This window comes from Numida meleagris, chromosome 23 (assembly GCF_002078875.1).
Source record: "Numida meleagris isolate 19003 breed g44 Domestic line chromosome 23, NumMel1.0, whole genome shotgun sequence".
NCBI classification, from domain to species: domain Eukaryota; kingdom Metazoa; phylum Chordata; class Aves; order Galliformes; family Numididae; genus Numida; species Numida meleagris.
The window spans coordinates 3048237-3068694 of NC_034431.1; the positions used below are offsets into that span (position 1 = coordinate 3048237).

The window sequence follows — 20458 nt, forward strand, 5'->3', positions numbered from 1 at the left end:
CTCTCTCTCTCTCTCTTTCTCTCTCTCTCTCTCTCTCTCTCTCTTTCTCGCTCTCTCGCTCTCTCGCTCTTCCTCTTACCTTAGCAAATGAGCAGAGTGGGTTGCTGTGGCCAAATGCTGTGTTAACTATGTTCCTTGTGTTGCAGAGATGTATCCTCACCTTGACCCAGTCCAAGCTTCACTTACTTGCCTGGCGTGCCACAGCTACGTGGACTTGAGTAGCAACCTGTCCTGGTGATCTTCTGCTCAGGAGCTTGAGTGCTTGGACCTGTCCTGCTCAACCATCTCCAAACCTGGAGATAAAATGTCATTGATTTAAGCGTTACAACAAAAAAAAGCTATTGTAATTTAAAAATGGAAGCATTCTCTAATAAATAGCAGTCTACTTCTAACTCTTGCTTTGTTTGTCTACAGGGAGAGGGTTGTTTATTCTTATATGGGGGGGATCACTTACTGTCCCTGCATCTAAGTCTCATGGATACAAAGGAAGGGGCTGGGGAGCCTTAAACTGAGCCTTGTTGCAGGGCTAATGAAAGGGAAGGGAAGGAAGGAATGTGCTCCCCCCCAAGTGCACAACAGGAGATAGATAACACAATAAGTCATTGTAGCTTGTGTTAGAGAAGTCAGGCACAACACTTAGCATTTGTGTACTGAGAAAGTATTCACTTAAAATTGCCACATGGCTTTTAAAACACAGAATTGGTGTCTAGCATTATAAACAACTCTGGGCCGTCAGGTCAACACTGTAAATGCCATCTACAAAAAGGTGCTCTGGGGGAGGGGGGGGGGTGTGCTGACTGGCAGGTCTGCCTGTGACCCTGGAGAAGATGGGGAGTCTATACAATAAAGTCTGATCCCAACAGTGCATTTAGTCTGCAAAAAGAAAAAGGGAAATGCTGCCTTAGAGCCCAAAGCTCTCCATGCCTCAGCTAACACACACCCAGTGGACACTGTAATAACACAGGCTGCTCAAAAAGCCTTGGGCACAGCTCCATCCTACCAGTTATTAAAGAAACAAAGTCAACCTGCAATGTCATTTCACCACTTACCATCTAGTACGCCTCTAGGGAATGCTCAAGTCATTACAGAGTGCCCTGTGTCCTCCACATAATCTCTCTCTCCTGCTCCTGTGCTAACAATTTGCCAGTATCTGGACCCACACCTTTTCCAACAATTAATTGTGTCACAAGTCCAAATTCTCGTCCGGAGTTTAGAGTTTACTTCTAGACATGTCTTTACTTACAGGGGGAAGATGAGTCCTCAGAGGAAGGGAGGTGACAACCTTGGTCCAATCTGTTCAGCACTTTTGGATCAGGCAACACTGACAAATAGCTTCAGCTACTTGCCTGCTTCATCTATTCCATACAAAAGAGAAATTATCTACCAGATAGCCCTGAACTTTGGTGCCTTGGGAAAGCCTCTAACACCTACAGGAAACATGCAAGAAGACGTAAAGACAAAGCTGGTGTGCCAGTACCTTTCCTGTAGCCGCAAGCCCTGCCATGCTGTGAGCGTCTGGGTGGTATACTCCAACATCCAAAGCTTGTAGAACAGCATCATATTGAGAATGACCAGCAACACCAGGCTGCAAATAAAGAAAACAGTCTATTTACTATGAGCACCGCTACCCCACTGCCCGCCTGACACACCTGGGGAAACACCCAGGACTTTCTCAAGGTTCCTGGGACCCAGGTCCACGCTGTATGTCAGTAAGGATTTACTCTGAGTAAGGGTCGAGGAAGCAGAACCCAAAAGTTCACCATGGGAGAGAGATGTGTAAGGAGGACAGACAGCGATGAGTGATGCATCAGACAGGCTGAATGAGTGGATGTGCTGAATGCAGAGAAAATGAGGGAAACAGGAGAGTAAGGAGGTTTTTTTTGTTGTTGTTGTTGTTGTTTTTTTTAAAAAAAAAAAAAGAGAGAGAGAGACAGTACCTGAAACAGATCCTAATGGGAGCAGGGAAGAGAAAAGACGGAGTAGCTGCAGGTTAGAAACAGACTGACACAGAACAGGAGAAACTGGGCTGAGCAGAGAAGGCTCACAGACAGCACAGAAGATACATGGTGGAGAGGAGGGCAGAAAGGAACAGTGGGAAGAGACCCAAGAGGGAAAGAAAGAACTTGCAATTAATGGTGAAATTCAACCAGGAAAAGATAAGCTGTGTGGTTCTTGTGGACACCTACAAAGACACACTGCCATGTAAGGGCACAATGCAGCCAGCCCTCCCCACTCTTGCCTTGTACTGAGGTGGGAATGTCACCACAGGCTGTGCACACCACTGCTTTGGGCACTCAGGGTTAGCACATGGAGGGCTCTAAGCCAAGCTAGCAGTTTGCAAGAGCGTGTTGTAACGTTTCTGTGCCTTGCTATCCACCCGCCTAGCCACAGACAACAGCACCAGGTGCCTGCCCAAACCCAGCTGTCACAAGGCCCACAATTCTCCAGCAGCTCTGGGTTGTAGCTGTCAATCTCTGCCACCTTTCTCCCCATTGGGAAAAAAAATGCAGAAAAACTAACCCCAGCCTACCAATCTCAGCCTCTTCACTAAAAGATGAATGGAGCTTGTGAAAAGAATGAGCACAAGTTCTACTGCTAATATGGTTAATATTATACTTTCAGCTTACTTAGCAATGCAAACACCTGCTGTCCTGGACTGCTGCTTTAATTCGTACTGCTTCACAGCCCCTCTCCATCTCCAGCTGCAGCACTAGCACATGAAAGCTACGGGCAGCCCAAGAGGCAGAGAAACAATAACCACTCCTGCCTATTCTGCATAAAGACCGAGTCACAGGAATACAAGGGCTCGCTCTAAGCACACATCCAGCAAGTCCAAGACTAGTAACTGTGAAAGGTGGTGGCATAAAAAGGACACAGACTGAATGTGGTTCTTGCTGCTGATCTAGTGAGAACACTGATGGGAGCAGAGAACACCAGAAACACGAGAGGGCAAAATACATTAGAGGATGACTGTGAAGGCAGAGTTCAAATAAAAATAAATCACTTACACAAAACTGATGACGAGGAGCAGTTTGGAAACACTCTGCAGGTGGAAGCCACTGGGGCTCTCCTCAGGGATGTGCCGTGTCTGCGTGGAACCTGAGGAGACAGGCGTGTGCAGGCTATGAAATGCTGTCCCATGGAGAGGGCAACACTTTTCCTCTACCTGATCCTCTATCTTATTCAAAACAACCATCACGCAGCCACTGCTCTGGAAAGCCCAGGCCTTTCTCCTCATTAACTCCCCGTGAGCAGACTCAAAGCAGTTTGTCTCCAGAGATGTCCAGCTCTCCATCCTCGTGCATGAGGGGTCTGCGGTTCCTTACCTGCCACGTGCTTGATTCGGTGAGCAACCTCCTCATCCGTGGGGGTGGTGACAGGACTCAGCACCTCCTCCAAGTGCGGCACCCGCAGATGGGCATGGGCCCGTTTCCTCCGGCGGACCGTGGATTGCTTGCTCACCTTCTCTTTGGGGGATTGTCTGTGGACCTCGGCCAGGTACGTGCTCTCCGTTTTGGTCAGTTCACTTTCTGCAGTGACAGCAAGGGGGAGAAAGCATTTAACAGAAGCGGCACCAGCACTGCAATGATACAGGCAAACTCTGAGCCCTCTACTGGCACAGCAGCTGGATGGATTACAGGTATTGACTGACAGGGAATGAGATGACTGTGCCACAGTACACACTACAGATCCCTCACACCTTCAGCCAAACCCTTACTTGTGTCAGAGAGGAGTTGATGATCAGCAGGTGCTGCCAGCTGCTGGGGCAATAACTTCGGCTCACCCCATTTAAAAGCCTCTCTGAAGTCTAATCCCCAGCAGGCTGGCAGCAGCTACCACACTGCTATGCTGCCCGCTTACAGGGAGCCAAGCATGAGCTGCTGAGAGTGCCACTGTCACTGCCACAGCTCTGGTCACTGCCACTCGTACCTAAATGACGGAAATAATCTTCTAGGCCGCTCCAGAAATTCTTCTCGATGAAGGATTTCACCAGCCCCCAAGGCTGCTTCCTGTAACGTAACTCTGTGGAAACCCTGTGAGAAGAAGGGAAAGTCACTCTCCCCGTTTTCTTACCAGAAGTTACATCCATTCCCAGTCCTTTGCTCAATGCCTATACGAAAACCAATCGTGCCCACTCTTATTTCTGGAATGGTTTCTGCCCTTGGTGTTTCCACATCAGAAGCACTGCATGAAAAGCCCTTCCAAAGGCAGAGGCAGGAAGGCCTCAAGAGAGCTTCCCCTGAGAGGACTCCCAAGCCCCCTGGCCACGTGCAGGCAGCCATTTAGATTACTTATCAGAGTGAAACAAACCCTAGAGCTCTGCCTGGTACCAAATTCCTCTGCTTGTCCTGCAAGGTGCTTCGCAGAGGCGCAGCCTGCAAGTATGTCCTATTGCTCAGTGCGTTCTGTTTGCTGTGTGTGGCAACTGCCCCTGCAAACAACTGCTTCAAAGAGTGGGACAAGAAAAGTCTGCAGATCTTTTCCCTGGCCCAGCTCTAAGTTCCACTGTTTGCTCAGTGCCACAAGAGGCAGGTGTTCCATGCTAACTCTCTGCGACAGGAGTTGAACAAGGCTCAGTTCTCCCCAGCCCTCCTAACGCACCAAAAGAAGCACGCCCACCCAAAGGTGCCTTTTGGCTGGCAGTAAAGCTGTTCACCCCACCAGAAGTGTACCTGAGTCGGCTTTTGTTTCTGGCAACACGAGTCAATGTGTAGCGGTTAATGGTGTAGAAATAATCATGGTAGGGGACGTCGTGAGTTAGCACCTCTGCATCTATGACATAGCACTCGCTTTCTTGGCTGGCTTTGTACATTGTCTGCATAAAAGACAGCATGCAAGGCAACTATTAGTCTGGTTAGAACATGGCTTTGATAGATAGGCACCTTCACTAGCACTTCACAAAAACAGCTCTGTGACAAATAGAAGACCATGCCCATGCCCAAGCCCCATCCAGCAGCTGAACCTCCAGCATGTTGCATCAGACACACAGTTCTCTGCCACGTGAGGACCGATTCTGAGGGACCTCTGCAGGTGTTATCTCTTTTCACTGAACTCATATCTGGCTCATCAGGCAGCAACCTGATCTAAAAGGGGAGCTGCCCCTGCTTTGAGCAGAGGTCCTTTCTAACCTGAATTATCCTTCAAATCACTGTAAGAACACATCAGTTTGTTTAACTGTTTCTGATCTGCTTCTTTATTTGTCTCCAAGCAAACCTCTTGCAGGGGGAACAGACACAGCAGACCCATATGTAAAACTGTGGCTTTTCTTACAGACTCTTTCCACTTACCTCTGCAGTGAGGACACAGCAAAGTGCACCTCTGTGGTTGGCACCACATTCAGAATAAAACAGTCCACGTCCTTGCTTGCCTGGAAGCGTGCCGTTCCCTCTGCCCATCACCTTGTCCTCTCCTTTCTCTTACCTTCCCTGCACACAGTCTTTGCTTCTGCACAGCATGCTTCTTCCCACCCTTGCAAGGTACACCCTGCTGCTGGGATTCTCCTTTCCCCGAAGCATCCTGCAGAGCCACCCCCATCTTTTCTTGATTCCCCCTTAATATTCTCTCAAGCTAACTTACAGCTGTTACCCTTGACCACTTGAACTCATCTCTGGACATGGGAGGAAGCATTTAATCCCTGTAGCTGCAGCACCTACTGGATACAGGTAGCCCAGCTCTTCTAATGCACTGCAGATGCTCCCCTTTTTTTTTTTTTTTTTAACCTTTTATAACAACCATCTAATTGTCCTCTCCAGTAAAAAGCCTGACAGCTCTATGGAGAGCTGTGAGAAGGACTAGCTGACAGTATGTAACTGTCCTGTGCTGGCAGCTCAAAAACCACCACTACAGGCAACAAACACAGAAGTTAGAACCTGCTGCTTGCTGACCAGCTGATCTGCTTTTGCTGGAGAAATCACAGTCTTTTCCTTGCAACACAAACCAGTGCGAGCTTACGATCAGCTCTTCACATTTGCAGTGATACTGGGTAGCAAGTTAATACAAGAAAAACGTGTAAAGGAAAATGGATAGGGAGAATGCAAACGTGCGAAGCAGCATGCCCGAGGCAAGGAAGGAAATCACAGATCTGTTTGTACAAAGCATTACAGCCACGCTGCCCGTCCACATACCTGCGTCTCAGTGACAGTGGCAGTTTTGGGAGCCAGAGGGTTGGTGAGGGTAATGGTATACAAGATCACTCTGGTTTGATTGCCATTTTCTTCCTTCTTCCAGGGGTGAAAGATAATATCTGAGAGGAGAAAACAATATTCCGTCAAAGTAATGGAAAGGGATCTCAAGTCAGTTCCTGAGGAAAAGGCATGACCAAATAACCGAGCTCAGGAGGATATTTCCTTCCCCCTGCAGAGCTTGGCTAGATGCACTAGAGCTCAAGAGAGTGTGTAGGAAAGGTCTCCTGTACTGCATGTGATCACTGCAGGGATGAGGTGCATCCTTTCCCACGATTTGATGGGAATATTTCTGCCTGGGGCTGCTTTCAAGTGGCTTTGCCCCGAGCTTGCAGAGTCCTGCAAGTCTGCTAGTCAGAGGACTAAGCAGAGCAGCTGCAGAAAGAGCCTCATTGCAGCATAGCTTCAGATTTAGACACCCACGAGGAAACAGAAGTGTGAGGAATACCTTCCCCTCCTGCAGTGCAGGGAGAAGGGGGTAGGCTGGAGTAATTGATCCTATAGCAAACCTAGAGTTACAGGGAAAGGACTGCAGTGTGCCAAGGGACACTCTCTTTGCACCATCAACTACACAGCCCGCACCAGTGCCTGGTGTGGAGCTAGAAGAGCTTTTTCCTTGATTATTAGGCCTTGAAAACAGGATCAGGCCTTAACTGATAGCAAAAAAGCTAAATAAAGAATGTGATTCAACCATAAACGTACACCTGGCTCTTAGACAATAAACCCACGCTGCCAAACAAGGCGGGTTCTACTTGTTTTTGATCACCATCAATACACATCACTGAGGTCCCAAGGCCTCACAGCATCACCCAGTGCCTCTATCATGAGCCACGCCGTGCCTCCAAGGCGTGTGCTCAAGAGCTACACGCTAAGACCTTGCTTCTGTGCAGATGCCTGCAGCTCACAGGGAACACAGCCCGCATCAGCGGCCGGGTTTTGCCAACAGCAGCTTACCAGAGAACCGGCGCTGTTCCATGAAGTCCCTCTGGAACTGGGAGTCCGTGAAAAGCAAGTCATACAGTTTGTCCACGCTGAAGTTGAACACTTCATTCACGTACTGGCGGCCATTCAAGTCCTCGTAAAATGCCTGGACTTCACCTGTGGGGAAACAGGCCCGCAAGCCCCAGCCTTGATCCTCTGTGCCAGCATCACAGCCCCAGGACAGTGTCTTACAGAATGGAATTACTTGTATCCCTTTTCCTCCACCGATCCCAGGACAACAGTAGGAACATCAGAAGGGGTAATTACCTATGTGGCAGTTTTTAGGGACATCCTTCCAAATATCACCCTCCCCCCTCATTCACTTCCTGCAGCCCAGGCCAAGAATTCTTCACATCTGGACCCTAAGGTCCAGAAAACAAATTCTGTACTTGCTGTCCCAGTCCCTCCCTGGAAGAGACCGAGGAAAAGCAGAACAAAACACTGATGGCCCTGCCCTGCATACCTTCATCGTGGGTCTCAGAGGAATCGCTGAGCTCAGTGGGAATGTCCTCATTGTCATTGAAGTCCAGGGAAGGGGAGTTCACAGGGGCAATGATCTCTATCTTCTCTCCCATGATATTTGCAATGCCAATGTCTTTTTCCACAGGACTCTCTGCTACTGCCTCCTCCTCCTCTGGTAGCACCCCATCAAACTGCAGCGAGGACAGAGCACAATGAGGGCACAGCCAGCAATTAGAAAGTAGGGGTTATTTCTGAAAACTATTCATATCTGTGGGCCAATTATCACACCTTGGAGCATTTGGCCTCAACATGTCTGGAAATTAAATAACAGAAAGGTGGAAAGTTAACCACGAGGTATTTGTAAAGCGCAGGGGCACATCAGATCACATCCTCCCAAAAAAACACACATAATTCCAGCTTGGGATAGACACCAGGCTTTTCATTTGTTCAGACAGGTGCACAAACAACACTGTTTGTGCCCCAGACACGTACTATAGCAGCTAGGAAAATCTGAGTTCAGGTTATAGTTAAACAAGGTGTGCTCTGCCACAACGCCAACAAAGGTGCACACTGCTTCCCTGGGAAACACTGAAGGCAGAGGAAGAACTATAATTATCTCCAATTCTCTATTTCTTTTAACCTAAAACCGTATGTGGGGAAACACCCTTGCTGCTGTGAGTCCAGTGTACTAGGTTTTAGGTCAGGCATGGCTTGCTTACATCCCCTCAGGCAAATGCCATGACCTCCAAAATGATGGCACGAGGACTGCGGTCTGCTGCAGTGGAAGAGGTAAACGATCACCTCAGTCACTCAAGGACTGCCAGTGAAATCCCAGAAAAAAGGATTCCTGATGCCACTGCAACGGAGGAAGGCCACTTACCGAGGCCGGTGCTTCACTGCTCCCTGTGGATGTCAGTGTGCTGGCAGTTACAGATTTCTTTGGCAGCTGAGGGCTAGCTTCTGGCTTGGCCTCCATGCTGCTTTTTGAGGAGCTGTCATTGACTTCATTCTCTTCCACAGGGATTTCTTCACAGTAGCTGAGACGCCACAGAGAACACAGGTTTTTATGTTTACACCTCTCAGTACAGCTACAACTGGACACATAGAGCAAGTAAGAATATTTCTGTGCAGTTTCTAGTCTGATTGGAAGCAGAAATGGCTCAGAGCAGGGGAGATCAAGCCCAAACTATTCAAGTGTTTATACACAGACTGGCAAGCATCAGCACTTTCTGACCACGCAACATGCTGACTAGCCCGGTGAATGGGACACCTTGGCACATGTACAGGATCACTCATCTAGCTCAGCAAAGAGAGAAGCAACTATTTCAGCTCCTACCAGTTTCCAGGAGGAAATGGTACACTTTCAGCTTTTTAGCCATTACACACCTAAGGCCAAAGAAATATTTGGCCAGAACCCAAAACCTCACAGCAGGGACAAATGGCAGTTTGATGTATGAAATACTGAAGGACTTTTGCTCTCCTGAAGCCATCTTTTCTTCATCACAAACAGATGTCATATCTCATTCCCTCTTACCCCATCGTGTTGAAGTCATCATCAGGAGGCACATAATCTTCATCATCGCTGGTCAGACCCAGCTCGTTCCCGTAACACTGGTGGACAAAGTGCCAGAGCTCCTTTGGACAGAGAGGCTAAAAGAGGGAACAGAGATTAGGGTACACTTTCACCCGAGAGCACTAAACCATAATGAAAACGCCACACTTCACACTTACACTGGGACTCACGCTGCCATGCACTAACTCAGCATTGCCAAAACCATTTTCATGTTTGACTCCTGTTGTAGGTAATGGAAGCGAACAGCACTGAGGACTGGGATGCCCTTTTTCCCCAGCACAAGGCTACACTCAGAACAGCACAAGTAATATGTTTTCCTGCTACTACAACACTATGCATGTAACCATGCAAGCAGTAAAAGTGTGCTTTCCTCTACATGCATTCTCCCCATCTCTTCTGCTGTGCCTCCATTTAATGTCTCCTGCCATACCAAATCCCAGTGCATTAGGAGCTTTCTTTCCCTCCAAGTCTGCTTAAATGAAAGCCACCTGAAAACTACAGAAATGGGGAAAACTATCTAAAACAGAAACAAGGAGAAACATTTTCTGCTGTAGATTAAAATCAAGAGAAGTTACTACTGGGAAAAGCTTATACGTATTTCAAAAGAGAAAACGAATCAACGAGACCATTGACAAAAGCCCAGCTTTTCAGGGATGCAGGTCAGCTGACTGCCATATGACTGCATTCTGGAGCTCAAGAAATGGGGCAGAACTCGTGATTTAAGTATGTGGGACACTGATGAAAGGAAACAGATGTTCACATGTGAGAAATGTATGATCAATGACAAAGATTTCTTGGTAATGATGGAAAATAACCCTAGGGGACTTTTTCAGAATTGCTGGCTTGAACTTCTTCCCACAGTCACTGTACATGGTGAGGCAGGAAATTTTTAAACTAGTTCCTAAAAGCAGCAATCAAAAATAAATCAAAAATAATAATCAAACATCTCAGTTCCCATTTGCTATGACTTTGAAACCAAGGGCACCAAATTTTGTTATGAACTTCAAAAGACCGATTAAATTACAGCATATGGTAGCAACACAAGCTGCCCATTGCAAAGTGATCCCTTTGCACACTAAATACTACCCCTACTTCAGGACAGGGCATTCTGGTACACGATAACTTCAGCCTTCCAGCATGGTATGAACTGAAGCTCAAACATCTCCAAACACTGGCAGCCATGTAAGATCAGCACTTGAGTCTTACTCCTGCAGCAAAGCCAGAAATACTCAATGGACAGTGGAACAGATACTCAGATCAAATATAGTATATACAGTGACTCTAGCATAGCAGGTGCATTTCTCCACTTTATTTTAAAATCCAACCTACTGGGCCTTTATCCAATGCACCCCACACCATTCTCTTTCTATCTGGGGATGCCCTCTACACTTCTGAAGCGCACACATACTAAGAACGCTGTCTGTGTACTGAGCTGTGTTGCAATTTGAACTGCTTTCTTCTGGGCTGTAACGTGTATTGCAGACCTGAAAAATCTCCTCCCTGAGACTCATGCTTCCACACCTCAGCATGTGCAAGACATGTCTGTACGCAGACAGAATTCCATGCGAAAAGAGATATTTGCACCCACAGCGATGTCTCTGTTCCATCTAAATACATGTTTATTTTCACTATGTCTTTTTTATGTATACATGTTAGTCCCAGGTATTGTGCTTCTGCATAAACTCCCCACCTGCTTTTCATCCCACCCCAACACTGAGGTGCTGGCCTCGGTACCTTGTCAAGGAGAGCGTTCTGCCAGAGTCTGAACATCATCATGTACGTCCTGTCTCGAGCCCCAAAGGAAGTAAAAAAGTGCTGAATGGGAAGAGATGGAGAGAAAAATCAGTTCAGAAAAGGCTCACAAAGGGGGTGAAGAAGAAAAACACCTCCTTGGATCACTTTATAGAGACAGCGCACAGAAGGACTGAGCAAGCCACCCAGCACTGCTGCTCAGTTCTTGGGCACAGACAGAAGTCCACGGAGCCTGCATGGCACAGCTGAGTGCCTCTCGACCAACAGAGCTGGTCGAGTAACACTGTATAACCCAGCTCGACCTCCTCTACACTCCACATAGGAGCTACATGAATTCCAGACTCAGCTGAAGCCCGAGGTCTGCAGAAGCTCCGCACCCAGCCCTTTTCCATTTGTGCTTTCTCCCAGGCCCCACATACCACGAGCAGTCCGTTCAGAAAACTCCCATGGAGCTGGTGCAGACACCATTCCCCTGCCCCTGACACCCAGACAGTGTGGCCCCAGAGGTGGAGGCTTCCAGGATGTACCTTTTCAGTGTCAGTGCAAACTTGGATGGCATTAGGAATGAGCCGTGCTGTTTTTTCCTTGGTCATCGAGCAGATATCCTTCAAGCGAACTGTCAGCTACAGTCAGAGCCATGCAGAAAGGGGAAGGCAGAAAAAGAAAGCGGGTAATGAGAGACACTGGTGAGAAAGACGATGGAAAGAGTGCTTTTAAAGTTGTCAGCAAATACACTGACATAAAACACATGCTCAGTGTGCCAGTCAGAGAGCCTTACCAGCGTCTCCCAGCGGAAGATGTTGCTGTAAAAGCAGATCCAGTTTTCAGAGAGGTAGAGGCGGCCCTGCAGGAGAATGTCTCTTTGTAGCGCACATGAGTAATCTGTAGGTGAACAACAGATGGTAAGTAAGGAGCACCGAGGTGAGAAGGCAGGATGGCCTAAATGTGAGGTTAAGCAGCAGCACCGAGGGAAGTTACTCATCATAATTCTGCAGAAAGTCAGCGCAAAGCCAGAAGGAACTGGGCCACAGTTGCTGCTCTGTCTGCTGTGTTACAATTGCAGCACACCACAATCTCTCTTAGTGACAGACTACCTAGCCTTATTAGCTGGCCATTTGGTAACATTCTATGAAGTATTTCGAGATTTTAACCAGGGTTTTCCTTCTTGCCTTCTAGTGCTGTTGCTCATTTCTCTCCCAATTTGAGCCTCCTAAACAATTTCTCATCCTCTGCTAGTACGTGCATATTTGAGCAGGATGAGACATGGTATGAGATCATCAGTTACATAAGATAAAAGAACAGATGCGATGCACCGGGCAGTCACCAATCAACTGCAGGGCCAAAGCTTTAATGGATGGAGGGAAGGCAGTTGTGTGCAAGTAGGGAGCACTGGGGATGTACAAAAGAGTTCATAAAAAGGGAAGTTCAGCAGCGTGCACATTGAGACACGTGACCCTGACCGATGGAGGAAAGAGCTCAGACACTACCAGTGAGAGTCAGGGAGCACTATGGAGGAGAACACACTCCTCAAACCACAAGGAGACAAGGCTGTAGCTGAACACCAACCAGCTTTGCTTTCCCTGAGGCAAAACAAATGACACCCACTGGAAAGAGTGAGGAGAGGGGATTGCCTGTGGACAGGAGACAACGGGCTTGCTCCTTGGTGGCAGTCTCTTAGGAGAGGGAAATGCTGCATGTATGTGTGCTGCTTTCCTCCTGAAACCACAGGCCTGCACAAAAGGAGCACTGCACAAAGGGACTGTCCTTACCTACAATGAGGCGCTCCGTGTCAGGAAGATGTTTGAAGAGTTTCCTGAAATCTTCATTCCGTTGTTTGTACGTCGGACTCAATACCTGCAAATAACAGAGCGCCTGTTAAAGAGAGGGGTGGGCATGAGCACAGAGAAATGGAGTGGGAAAACAGGAACACCTTGATAAGGAGAAGGGGGATCGGATGCACTTACAAAGCATGAGGCCAGGAGCTCCCATCACAGCAGACACACAGATGGGAGGAAGTGGGAATCATTGCATTAAGTGAGAGGAAGAGGAGAACCTGACTTGGAAGAGTAAGTACAGCACAGAACGCCTACACCTTTGTCTGCAATGCAGAACTGCATGGGAGCTGTGGCTGGAGGGGAAATCTCTTTTCCTGCCATCATACACTGTCCAATACATGCTCAGTTTACAATGCATCAACTAGCTACCAATCCCAGGAACAGCAGAGCAACCCCAGACAAACCCAGATTCAGTACAGCTGCAGCCCTGCCACAGCAGCTGAATGACCAATGCCATCAAGAGCTCCAGAGTGATGCAGTCATTCCCGTTCCCTTTCCCACAAAGTGCTTCACCTGGCAATCAGTAAACCCATAGCTCCCTGCTGGTAGAGGGGGAACATGGTTGCAGAAGAGGCTTGTGTGGGGACTCGACCGTGTTTTTCACTTATTCTGCAGACATTTGGCCTCATGGAAGGCACCAAAGGAGGCCGTGCTGCTGGCTGCAGGGACGTCAGGAGCTGGCTTCTCTCTGGTGTTTACTGAACTTTAACGTGACTCTGTCCCTGGGCCTACAGTTCTAGCCAAAGACCACCTCCTAACGCCATGCACACGCTGACAGCAGCTCAGAATAGCCAGAACATCTTTTGCAGGCAAAATGACTGAAGTAGAGGCAGGTGTAATTTCAGGAGGCCTATGCCTCCCATCCAGCCTCTCATGCTTTCTCCCACAAACACAGGGACAGCACAGCAACCTGGGGTACCCTCCCTCTCCTCTCAACAATCCCTTCCTACCTCTTCCAGCTGCACAGTACAACTCTCTCAGTGCACAAAGGTGGGTACGCACCTGAGGGCTCCCCCAAATCAGTCAGATTATAGAAGATGCTGTTTGAGAAAAGTTGGAGGGGGAACACACACAGAGGTGGGAGAAATACAAAGATTGTTCAGCACTATCCTCTCAAAACTGCCAAATGCTGTAAAAGCCAAAAAAGAAGCACAAAATCCCCCTCATAAACAGCATTCCCTCTTCCACACGCCAATTCAATGAACTAGAAACAGTATTTTTCAACATTATCTTACGACTTCAGATATATGCTCCAGCCCTGTGGGCCCAAAGGCAGGCGCCTTACTTCTGAATAAAACCTACAAACCAGCAATTGACAGAAATAGGATTTCACTTACCAAACTTCTAGCCTGAATATCTGGAAAGATCTTGGACAGAGATGGGCTCCACCAAGAGCTTAAACTCAAAATCTCCTGGGACAGGCAGAGAGGATGTGCAAAAGAGGTGGGAATTATAATCAGCCCTCAGCTTTGAGTTCATTACATTCTAGCAACCAGACTTAGCAGTACAGACTCCATACAGAGGGGTGCTCCACTCCCTCTCCTGCAGTCTGGGATGTTCTGACCTGTCCAAAACCTGTAGACACTTCTGCTTAGCACCAGAACTTCTGTTACAAACACTTCAGTTTAGAGACACTCACAGCTGGAATTTCATCTGATCCACGGCCGAGAACCTCTTGGGTTAAGTCGGCAAGCACCTCCAGGTCCCACGGCAGATATGGGAGCTCTTGATCCAGTACGGGATGCCAGAGAGCCCCGCACTCCAGCAAGGAATCCATGGTGCTCCCTCAGCACTTGCACAGCTCCCCGTGTTCTCAGTCAAACTCTGCTTTTCCTGTTCCTGCTGTCACCACTTCTTGTTTAGATTCAATGTCAAAAGAGATACAGCAGCTTGGCAGGAGTTTACGTGCCTTCCCCTACTCCCCTCCTCGCATTCAGGTCATCTGCCCCAGCGGCCTCTGCAGATCTGAGAGAGGACTCCTCCTCCAGAGGACTTCAAAAAAGAGGCTCATGAGGATAAGCCTGCTGGCGGGCAATGCTTGCTCTCCTCTCTTCCAGTCTCACCGACTTGCTGCTGGGGATATCCCCTGAAGAAGGGCTGTAAACGTGCCGACAGCTGCAGGCAGCTCTGTGCAATGCCTTCTCTGCAGCCTCAGAGCCAGCCCCGGCGGCCAGCGCTGCCAGAGCTGGTAACTAAAAAGCTCCAATCGCCAGCACTCCGCCGGCCCAGCTGTATTCACAGATCAAGCTGCAGCTCCAGGACTGAACAGGACGGTCAGCAGCTCAGACTTCAGCTGGTTGGTTTGGTTTTCCCCTTTGGAACCAGAAAAGCAGTTCTTCTTCAGTGCCCACCGCAGGTTCTCCTCTCCTGTCCCCCTCTGCTCTGAAAAGCAGCTTCAGTCTCTGCTAAGGTTTCTGATGGAAGGAGCGGGTGGGGAGATACCAAAAGGACTCACACATGCTTTAAGTTGCTGTGGCTGGGTAACTCTGTCGGCCAATGCCCTGCAGTAACCCAGGCTCGGCCCTGCCTCCCAGCAGATGTTTCCTGTAATGGAAAGTTGCTGGACAGAGCGTGCTGGGGGAGGTGTGGGGGAGTGGGGGGGCCGGGGTAAGGAAAGACCAGCCTGCAGAACATAGCAATGACGAAATCAGCCATCTGAGATCCACACGGTTAGGACTTCAGGGCTCAGCTACTCCTGCATGTATTTCTGAGCCCCCCCCAAAAGCATGGGTCTGGTTTGGTGTCACTTTGGGAAGGAAGAGCAAAAGCTCCTTTGGGCACCAGCAATAAACTCCCTGCAGGTCTCTGGAGGACTGCTGGAGCACAGCTCCCTGTATCCCTCTGCCCCTTATCTCCACCCTGTCCGTCTGTCTGCTCAAGCACAGAAACACAAAGGAAAAGCCACACCAGCACTGCTCAGCCACAACGCTGCCTGTGGAAACCAGACACAAGTATAATGAAGAAACAGCCTCATTCTTCCTAATAACCTGTGCACACAGCTGTCTCCAAGCAAACCAACAAAACCTCTGCAAAGTCACAGTTTCACTTCAGGGCCAGCAAGTGCAGGCTGCCCACAGACAGGGAGAAGAACCAGGCTGCTCAGGTGCACCACAGAAGCACTGCCGGGGCCTGTCACCATTAGAAGGGCACGTTCATCTGCCACCCCAAGACGTACAGAGAGCAAACTGATTTCTGCAGCCTAGGGAGGATGAGGTATCAGCACTGCAGACAACTGAGCTATCTGCTTTGTTGTACTGGATGTCCCTTTTTGCCGCAAATGACTTAAGGGATTCGTTCTAGGACACCCCTCTGATTACACACCCACCATCCCCGTGCTAGATCTGAATGGCACCAGCGATCGGATGAGCTAACCCGGAGGTGGGGACAGCAAACATTAACTCTTCTGCAAACAGAAAGAGACGGGACAGGATGGCACTGCGAAGGGTGGAGAGGAGGCTCAGAGGAGGAAAAGGGAGAACGGGGCCCAGGGTCACATCTTGCTGATAATAAACCCAGAAATACATGGGAAATCTAAAGCAGCCACTGTTGGGGGATGGGACAGCACAGGGAAGTTTGACAGCACAAGGAAATGGAATGGAATGGTCTTGGTACAGCACGTGGCACAGAAAGCAGGTGGGTGAGGGGTGGCGAGAGGCAGGGAGAAAAGGGGAGAGGAAAACCTTCGCTGATCTGCATGACTGATGGACTCGCACCTAGCTTTTTATGGAAGATTTACATTGCTTCTGGACAGAACAGAAAAACGACTGGAAAGGGCAGGACACACATTGTGCTTGTGAGAGAGTTCTGACCCCAGTGACAGCAGGGCTGCTGCGCTGATGAATGCCAGCAGGGAAGCCAGCCACCTGTCCCACAGCTTGAAATCCTCTCTGGGACCTTTTTTCCTCTTTTTCTTCTATTTTAGAAGTGAATGAATGACACAGGGAGAAGCCTCAAAGTAACCACTGGCAGCTTGTGGTAAGAAGTGAGTTTGAATCCATCACGCCATGAGCTCGCACCAGAAGTTCATTCCAACTCAGTGCTGCTCCACCACAGCGGCCACGCTGGGCCCAGTGATCGGTACACCTAACATCACAGCAAGTCTGAAGGGAAGGGCCTGCGAAAACACCTGGAGGACAGTGAGGTGGCAGTGCTCCAGGAACAGCTGGACACACGCTTGCTGGAACCCAGAAGCTGACAGCGCTGACTGACAGCACCTCACTAACTCACTCACGACCAGGCCCGGATTTCTGCACTAAATCCCGCCGATAAGATCGCTGTTTCTAGTCAGAAGGCCAGCTGCTCATTTCAGATGTCTTCCCTAAAATAGCCCTTACTTTTTCTCTCGATGTTTACATGGCATAGGCTATCCTTTCCAACAGCTGAGAATTCCCCTTCACTTTGGGGGTGCTGCTTTAAAGAAGACAGCACACCAAGCCCACCAAAGGCTGATTTCTTACCGTGTTCAGTCCTGTGACCATCTGACATTGTCACAGACGGACTGCACAATCCCTGAAAGGTCAATTCCTCACAAGACCACATTGAGGCCTCTATCTCTTTTCAGCTGCTTCTCCTGCTGCCATTCCTCTGTGCTCTGAAAGGCTTTCTGCCTCCCTCAGCTTGTGTTCCTGCTCATTGCAATCCTCACTGCAGACTTTACTCTCCCAAAGACAAGTGGGAAGAACCGTGCTCCGGTCAAACTTTTCAGACTTACAATTTAAGAACATCTAAAAGAGGCACTTAGTGTCTTCACACTGTAATTTTCCCATTCAGTGTTCCAGGACGGGCCTGCACATGGGTGGAGAGGGGGAGACTCAGGTCAGTCATAGGAAGAAGCAGCAAGAAGACAAAAATGCAAGCGTGGTTGCAAAAGAGTAGGCAGGTGAAAGGGCTGGAAACAGATAAACACAAAAGAAAAGGCGTACAGAGTAGGGCTGACCTTAGGTTCTAAATATTCAACTGCAAACAAACCTCGTGGACATATACACATCTTCCATCTTCCCCAGTGTCAACTGTTTAACTTCCACAGTCAACTCATTCTCTTTTCTGGGAACGTTCTCTGCTAACTCTCCTGGCGCACAGCAGCCCCCCCAGCTCTGGGAGCAGAGAAGGGAACATACAGAAACAACCATTGCTATGGAGAGGCAGACATGAAACCCAAGCGCTCCTCTTCCCCCAAAGCCCACCAAGAAAGAGAAGGACTAAGGAGATGACTTTGGTAACAAAACGGCTCCAATTTGTCTCTAATTTTAAGGACTTCTGATGGGGGAGTGATTCCTTCTACCGACATGCAGAGCTCCTGCATCCCACACCACCAGCGCGGCCTCCTCCTCCACGTCACCAGGGAAGAGGAACACGAACTCCCCACCGCTAAGCACATTGGGTCTGCAGAATAAGTCACATCTCTGTTTCAGCAAATGAAATTACAGAGAAGACTTGTTTGGGAGCTCTATTCTTTCTTTAAAAATAAATTTTAAAACTCTTTTAAGACTAATAAACCAATTAATGATAATTCGGCACGCAGACGACTCAAACTGCATCCTGACGGATGACACAGATGGGTGGGGCCTAAAGCACTGCAAACAAGCTGTAGTCTGCACGAAAGCAGTTCCTCCAAGCCAGGGGCTCCTCGTCTGATGTCCCCCACCAAAGGCATGAGAAACACCTCGGGGACATATCCTTGCCACTGCTGGCAAGCTCAGCCAGCCCTGAGATGTTTGCTTTTCTACTGTAAGGGCACAAGCACCAAACAAACCCACAAAAGTTGAGTGCATTCATTCTGGTGTTCCTTTTCTAAAATCTCACTGCGAACCTGACGAACTTGCACTCATCCTCTGGAGAGCAAAGAAGAGAAAGCACCAAGAGCACGGAAGGGCAGGTCTCTTGCCACTTCAACCCATGAGCTTGGTTCAATCCCTTTCTCCCACTTGTCAGTCTGGTAGGGATGCCAATCCCAAAAAGCACTGCTAGGATCAAGAGGAGAACACGCAAGGACGGAACAGTCGGTAACATAGTAAGGAAAAAGTAGAGAAAAAGGAATTCAGGAGAGAGAGAAGGAAGGCTTCCAATCGGCAAACAGGGGTATGGTGCTACAAAGACAAGAAGACCAGTTAAAAGCAGCAAAAACTGAAGTCATCTCAGCAAACTGGCATTCTGACCACTGATGAGCTCTGAGGGCTGTGTGCTCTTTGAGGCAGGGACTGTGCTTTTGGTCTGGCACCCAGGGCCGCCAAAGTGGCACAAGGAAGGTGCAGTGTTTGCTGCACACATAGAGAACTTCTCGTACAATGAAAGAGAAGGCAAGTGAGTCAAATGAGATGGCGAGGCTTCACGATGGGGCTGCCCCCACAGGCTCATTTCTAGAGCTGCACTCAGTGTGGAAAATAAACAGAGGAATCAGACTGGTCTAAGTGCCAGAAGAATCCTGCCGGGAAGGAGCTGGCAAAGAAAAGAAATTCTATCAAGAAGAAACATTAGCAAATTTTTAGTATTAATACTGTCAATAGGATTTAATGCCTTCCTGGAGTTTGCAGCCCATCTGCGTCTCCACATTGCTGCTTTTATCTGGCCAGAACGTCTCTACTCACTAGAACATGTTTTGTTTTCTAAAGGAAAACTATTGCGGGGGGAACCACAAAAAATGCAGCCAGTGCTTACTCTCCGGATGTACTGTCTCTCATGCTGAAAATATATGGAGGAAAAACAAGAGAACAGAAAGATAAGATAGAGAGGACACAGAAACACGAGAGACCCACAGAAGCAGACCACAGCAAAGCAGCGTGCAGCAGGGTGCGCATCTCAGCAGCTACAGCCTGACTCAGCTCTTGTGCAACAGCAGAAGTCACCTTGAGCCGTGGCCATGGCCTCCACGCGCCTGGCTGGGCTGCCTATGTGCCCCAGCTGCCTCTAACTGCCACTTCTCTGCCAGCCTGCTCTCCTGTGCTTATCCTCCTCTCTTCGTGCCACTGCCTCCATGCCGCTATCTGCTTCTGAGGGCAGCTCTTGCCTGTCCGTGCTGCGATCTACCTCGCAATCTCATTACCCACCTTGCCTCTTCCCTCCAACAAAAGGAGTTTGCAGTGATGTCGCTGCCAAGAGGACAGCTGTTCTCTGTTCACACATCCCTCTCTCCTCTCCAGCCCTACTAAACTAAATTCCCTTCCCTTTTTGAGAGAGGCCTGCCCATTTCCTACCAAGAGCACAAAGAATTCCTACATCAAACCAGATATGTCTAACACCTGGAATTATCATCAGATAGGATTTCACCGCAGAGACATAGCAGGCTTATCAGTTAGTTATTACTGAAGCAAAAGGGGTAAAGTGCAAAAAGAAGAAACAAAGAAAAAAGCACCTCCTCTTTCACTGTTAGCAAAGAGCATGCTCCGTCAGGAGCCCCTGCCTGATGTGTCTGTCCAGTGACTCAGACCCACGGTCCCAGACAAACCAGAGCTGCTGTTAACGTCGACAAGGCCTCAGCCTCCTGCCACAGTGCTCCCCAGCCAGGACACAAGATGCCACAGCTACACAGCAAGGTACCTAACCAGCCAAGCAAAGGCCTTTCAGAGAAGGCAAAGAAAGTGAAAAATGCTGGTGCTGGTTATTTGAAGTCTGCCCCTCGTGCCTGGGTCAGATCTGAGTGCATCCCAGCAGCTAAAAGCCCTGGTTCTTCTGTCTCA

At 48.8% G+C, this 20458-nt stretch overlaps 1 protein-coding gene and 1 long non-coding RNA gene across 11 annotated transcripts in view; one reads left to right on the top strand and one right to left on the bottom strand.

Moving 5' to 3' along the window:
* The window catches only part of LOC110387728, a 3256-nt gene extending 2933 nt beyond the window's left edge, over positions 1-323 (top strand). Inside the window, exon 5 of the long non-coding RNA XR_002432668.1 lies at positions 147-323. This is a non-coding gene — a long non-coding RNA (uncharacterized LOC110387728). The remainder of the gene's footprint in view (positions 1-146) is intronic.
* The window catches only part of GRAMD1B (GRAM domain containing 1B), a 111990-nt gene that overhangs the window by 3095 nt on the left and 88437 nt on the right, over positions 1-20458 (bottom strand). For 8 of the 10 annotated variants that reach the window (XM_021376226.1, XM_021376222.1, XM_021376224.1 and 5 more), the window contains 14 exons: positions 12720-12804; positions 11729-11832; positions 11478-11573; positions 10933-11013; positions 9160-9275; positions 8506-8719; positions 7627-7816; positions 7137-7280; positions 6126-6244; positions 4674-4816; positions 3931-4034; positions 3327-3530; positions 3009-3099; positions 1478-1585 (listed from right to left, as the gene is read on the bottom strand). In XM_021376226.1, coding sequence (XP_021231901.1) covers positions 1478-1585; positions 3009-3099; positions 3327-3530; positions 3931-4034; positions 4674-4816; positions 6126-6244; positions 7137-7280; positions 7627-7816; positions 8506-8719; positions 9160-9275; positions 10933-11013; positions 11478-11573; positions 11729-11832; positions 12720-12804 — 1799 coding nt within the window. Of the gene's footprint in view, positions 1-1477; positions 1586-3008; positions 3100-3326; positions 3531-3930; positions 4035-4673; positions 4817-6125; positions 6245-7136; positions 7281-7626; positions 7817-8505; positions 8720-9159; positions 9276-10932; positions 11014-11477; positions 11574-11728; positions 11833-12719; positions 12805-14424; positions 15280-20458 lie in introns of those variants that run through there. The other 2 variants (XM_021376230.1, XM_021376225.1) reach the window with 2 other exon arrangements.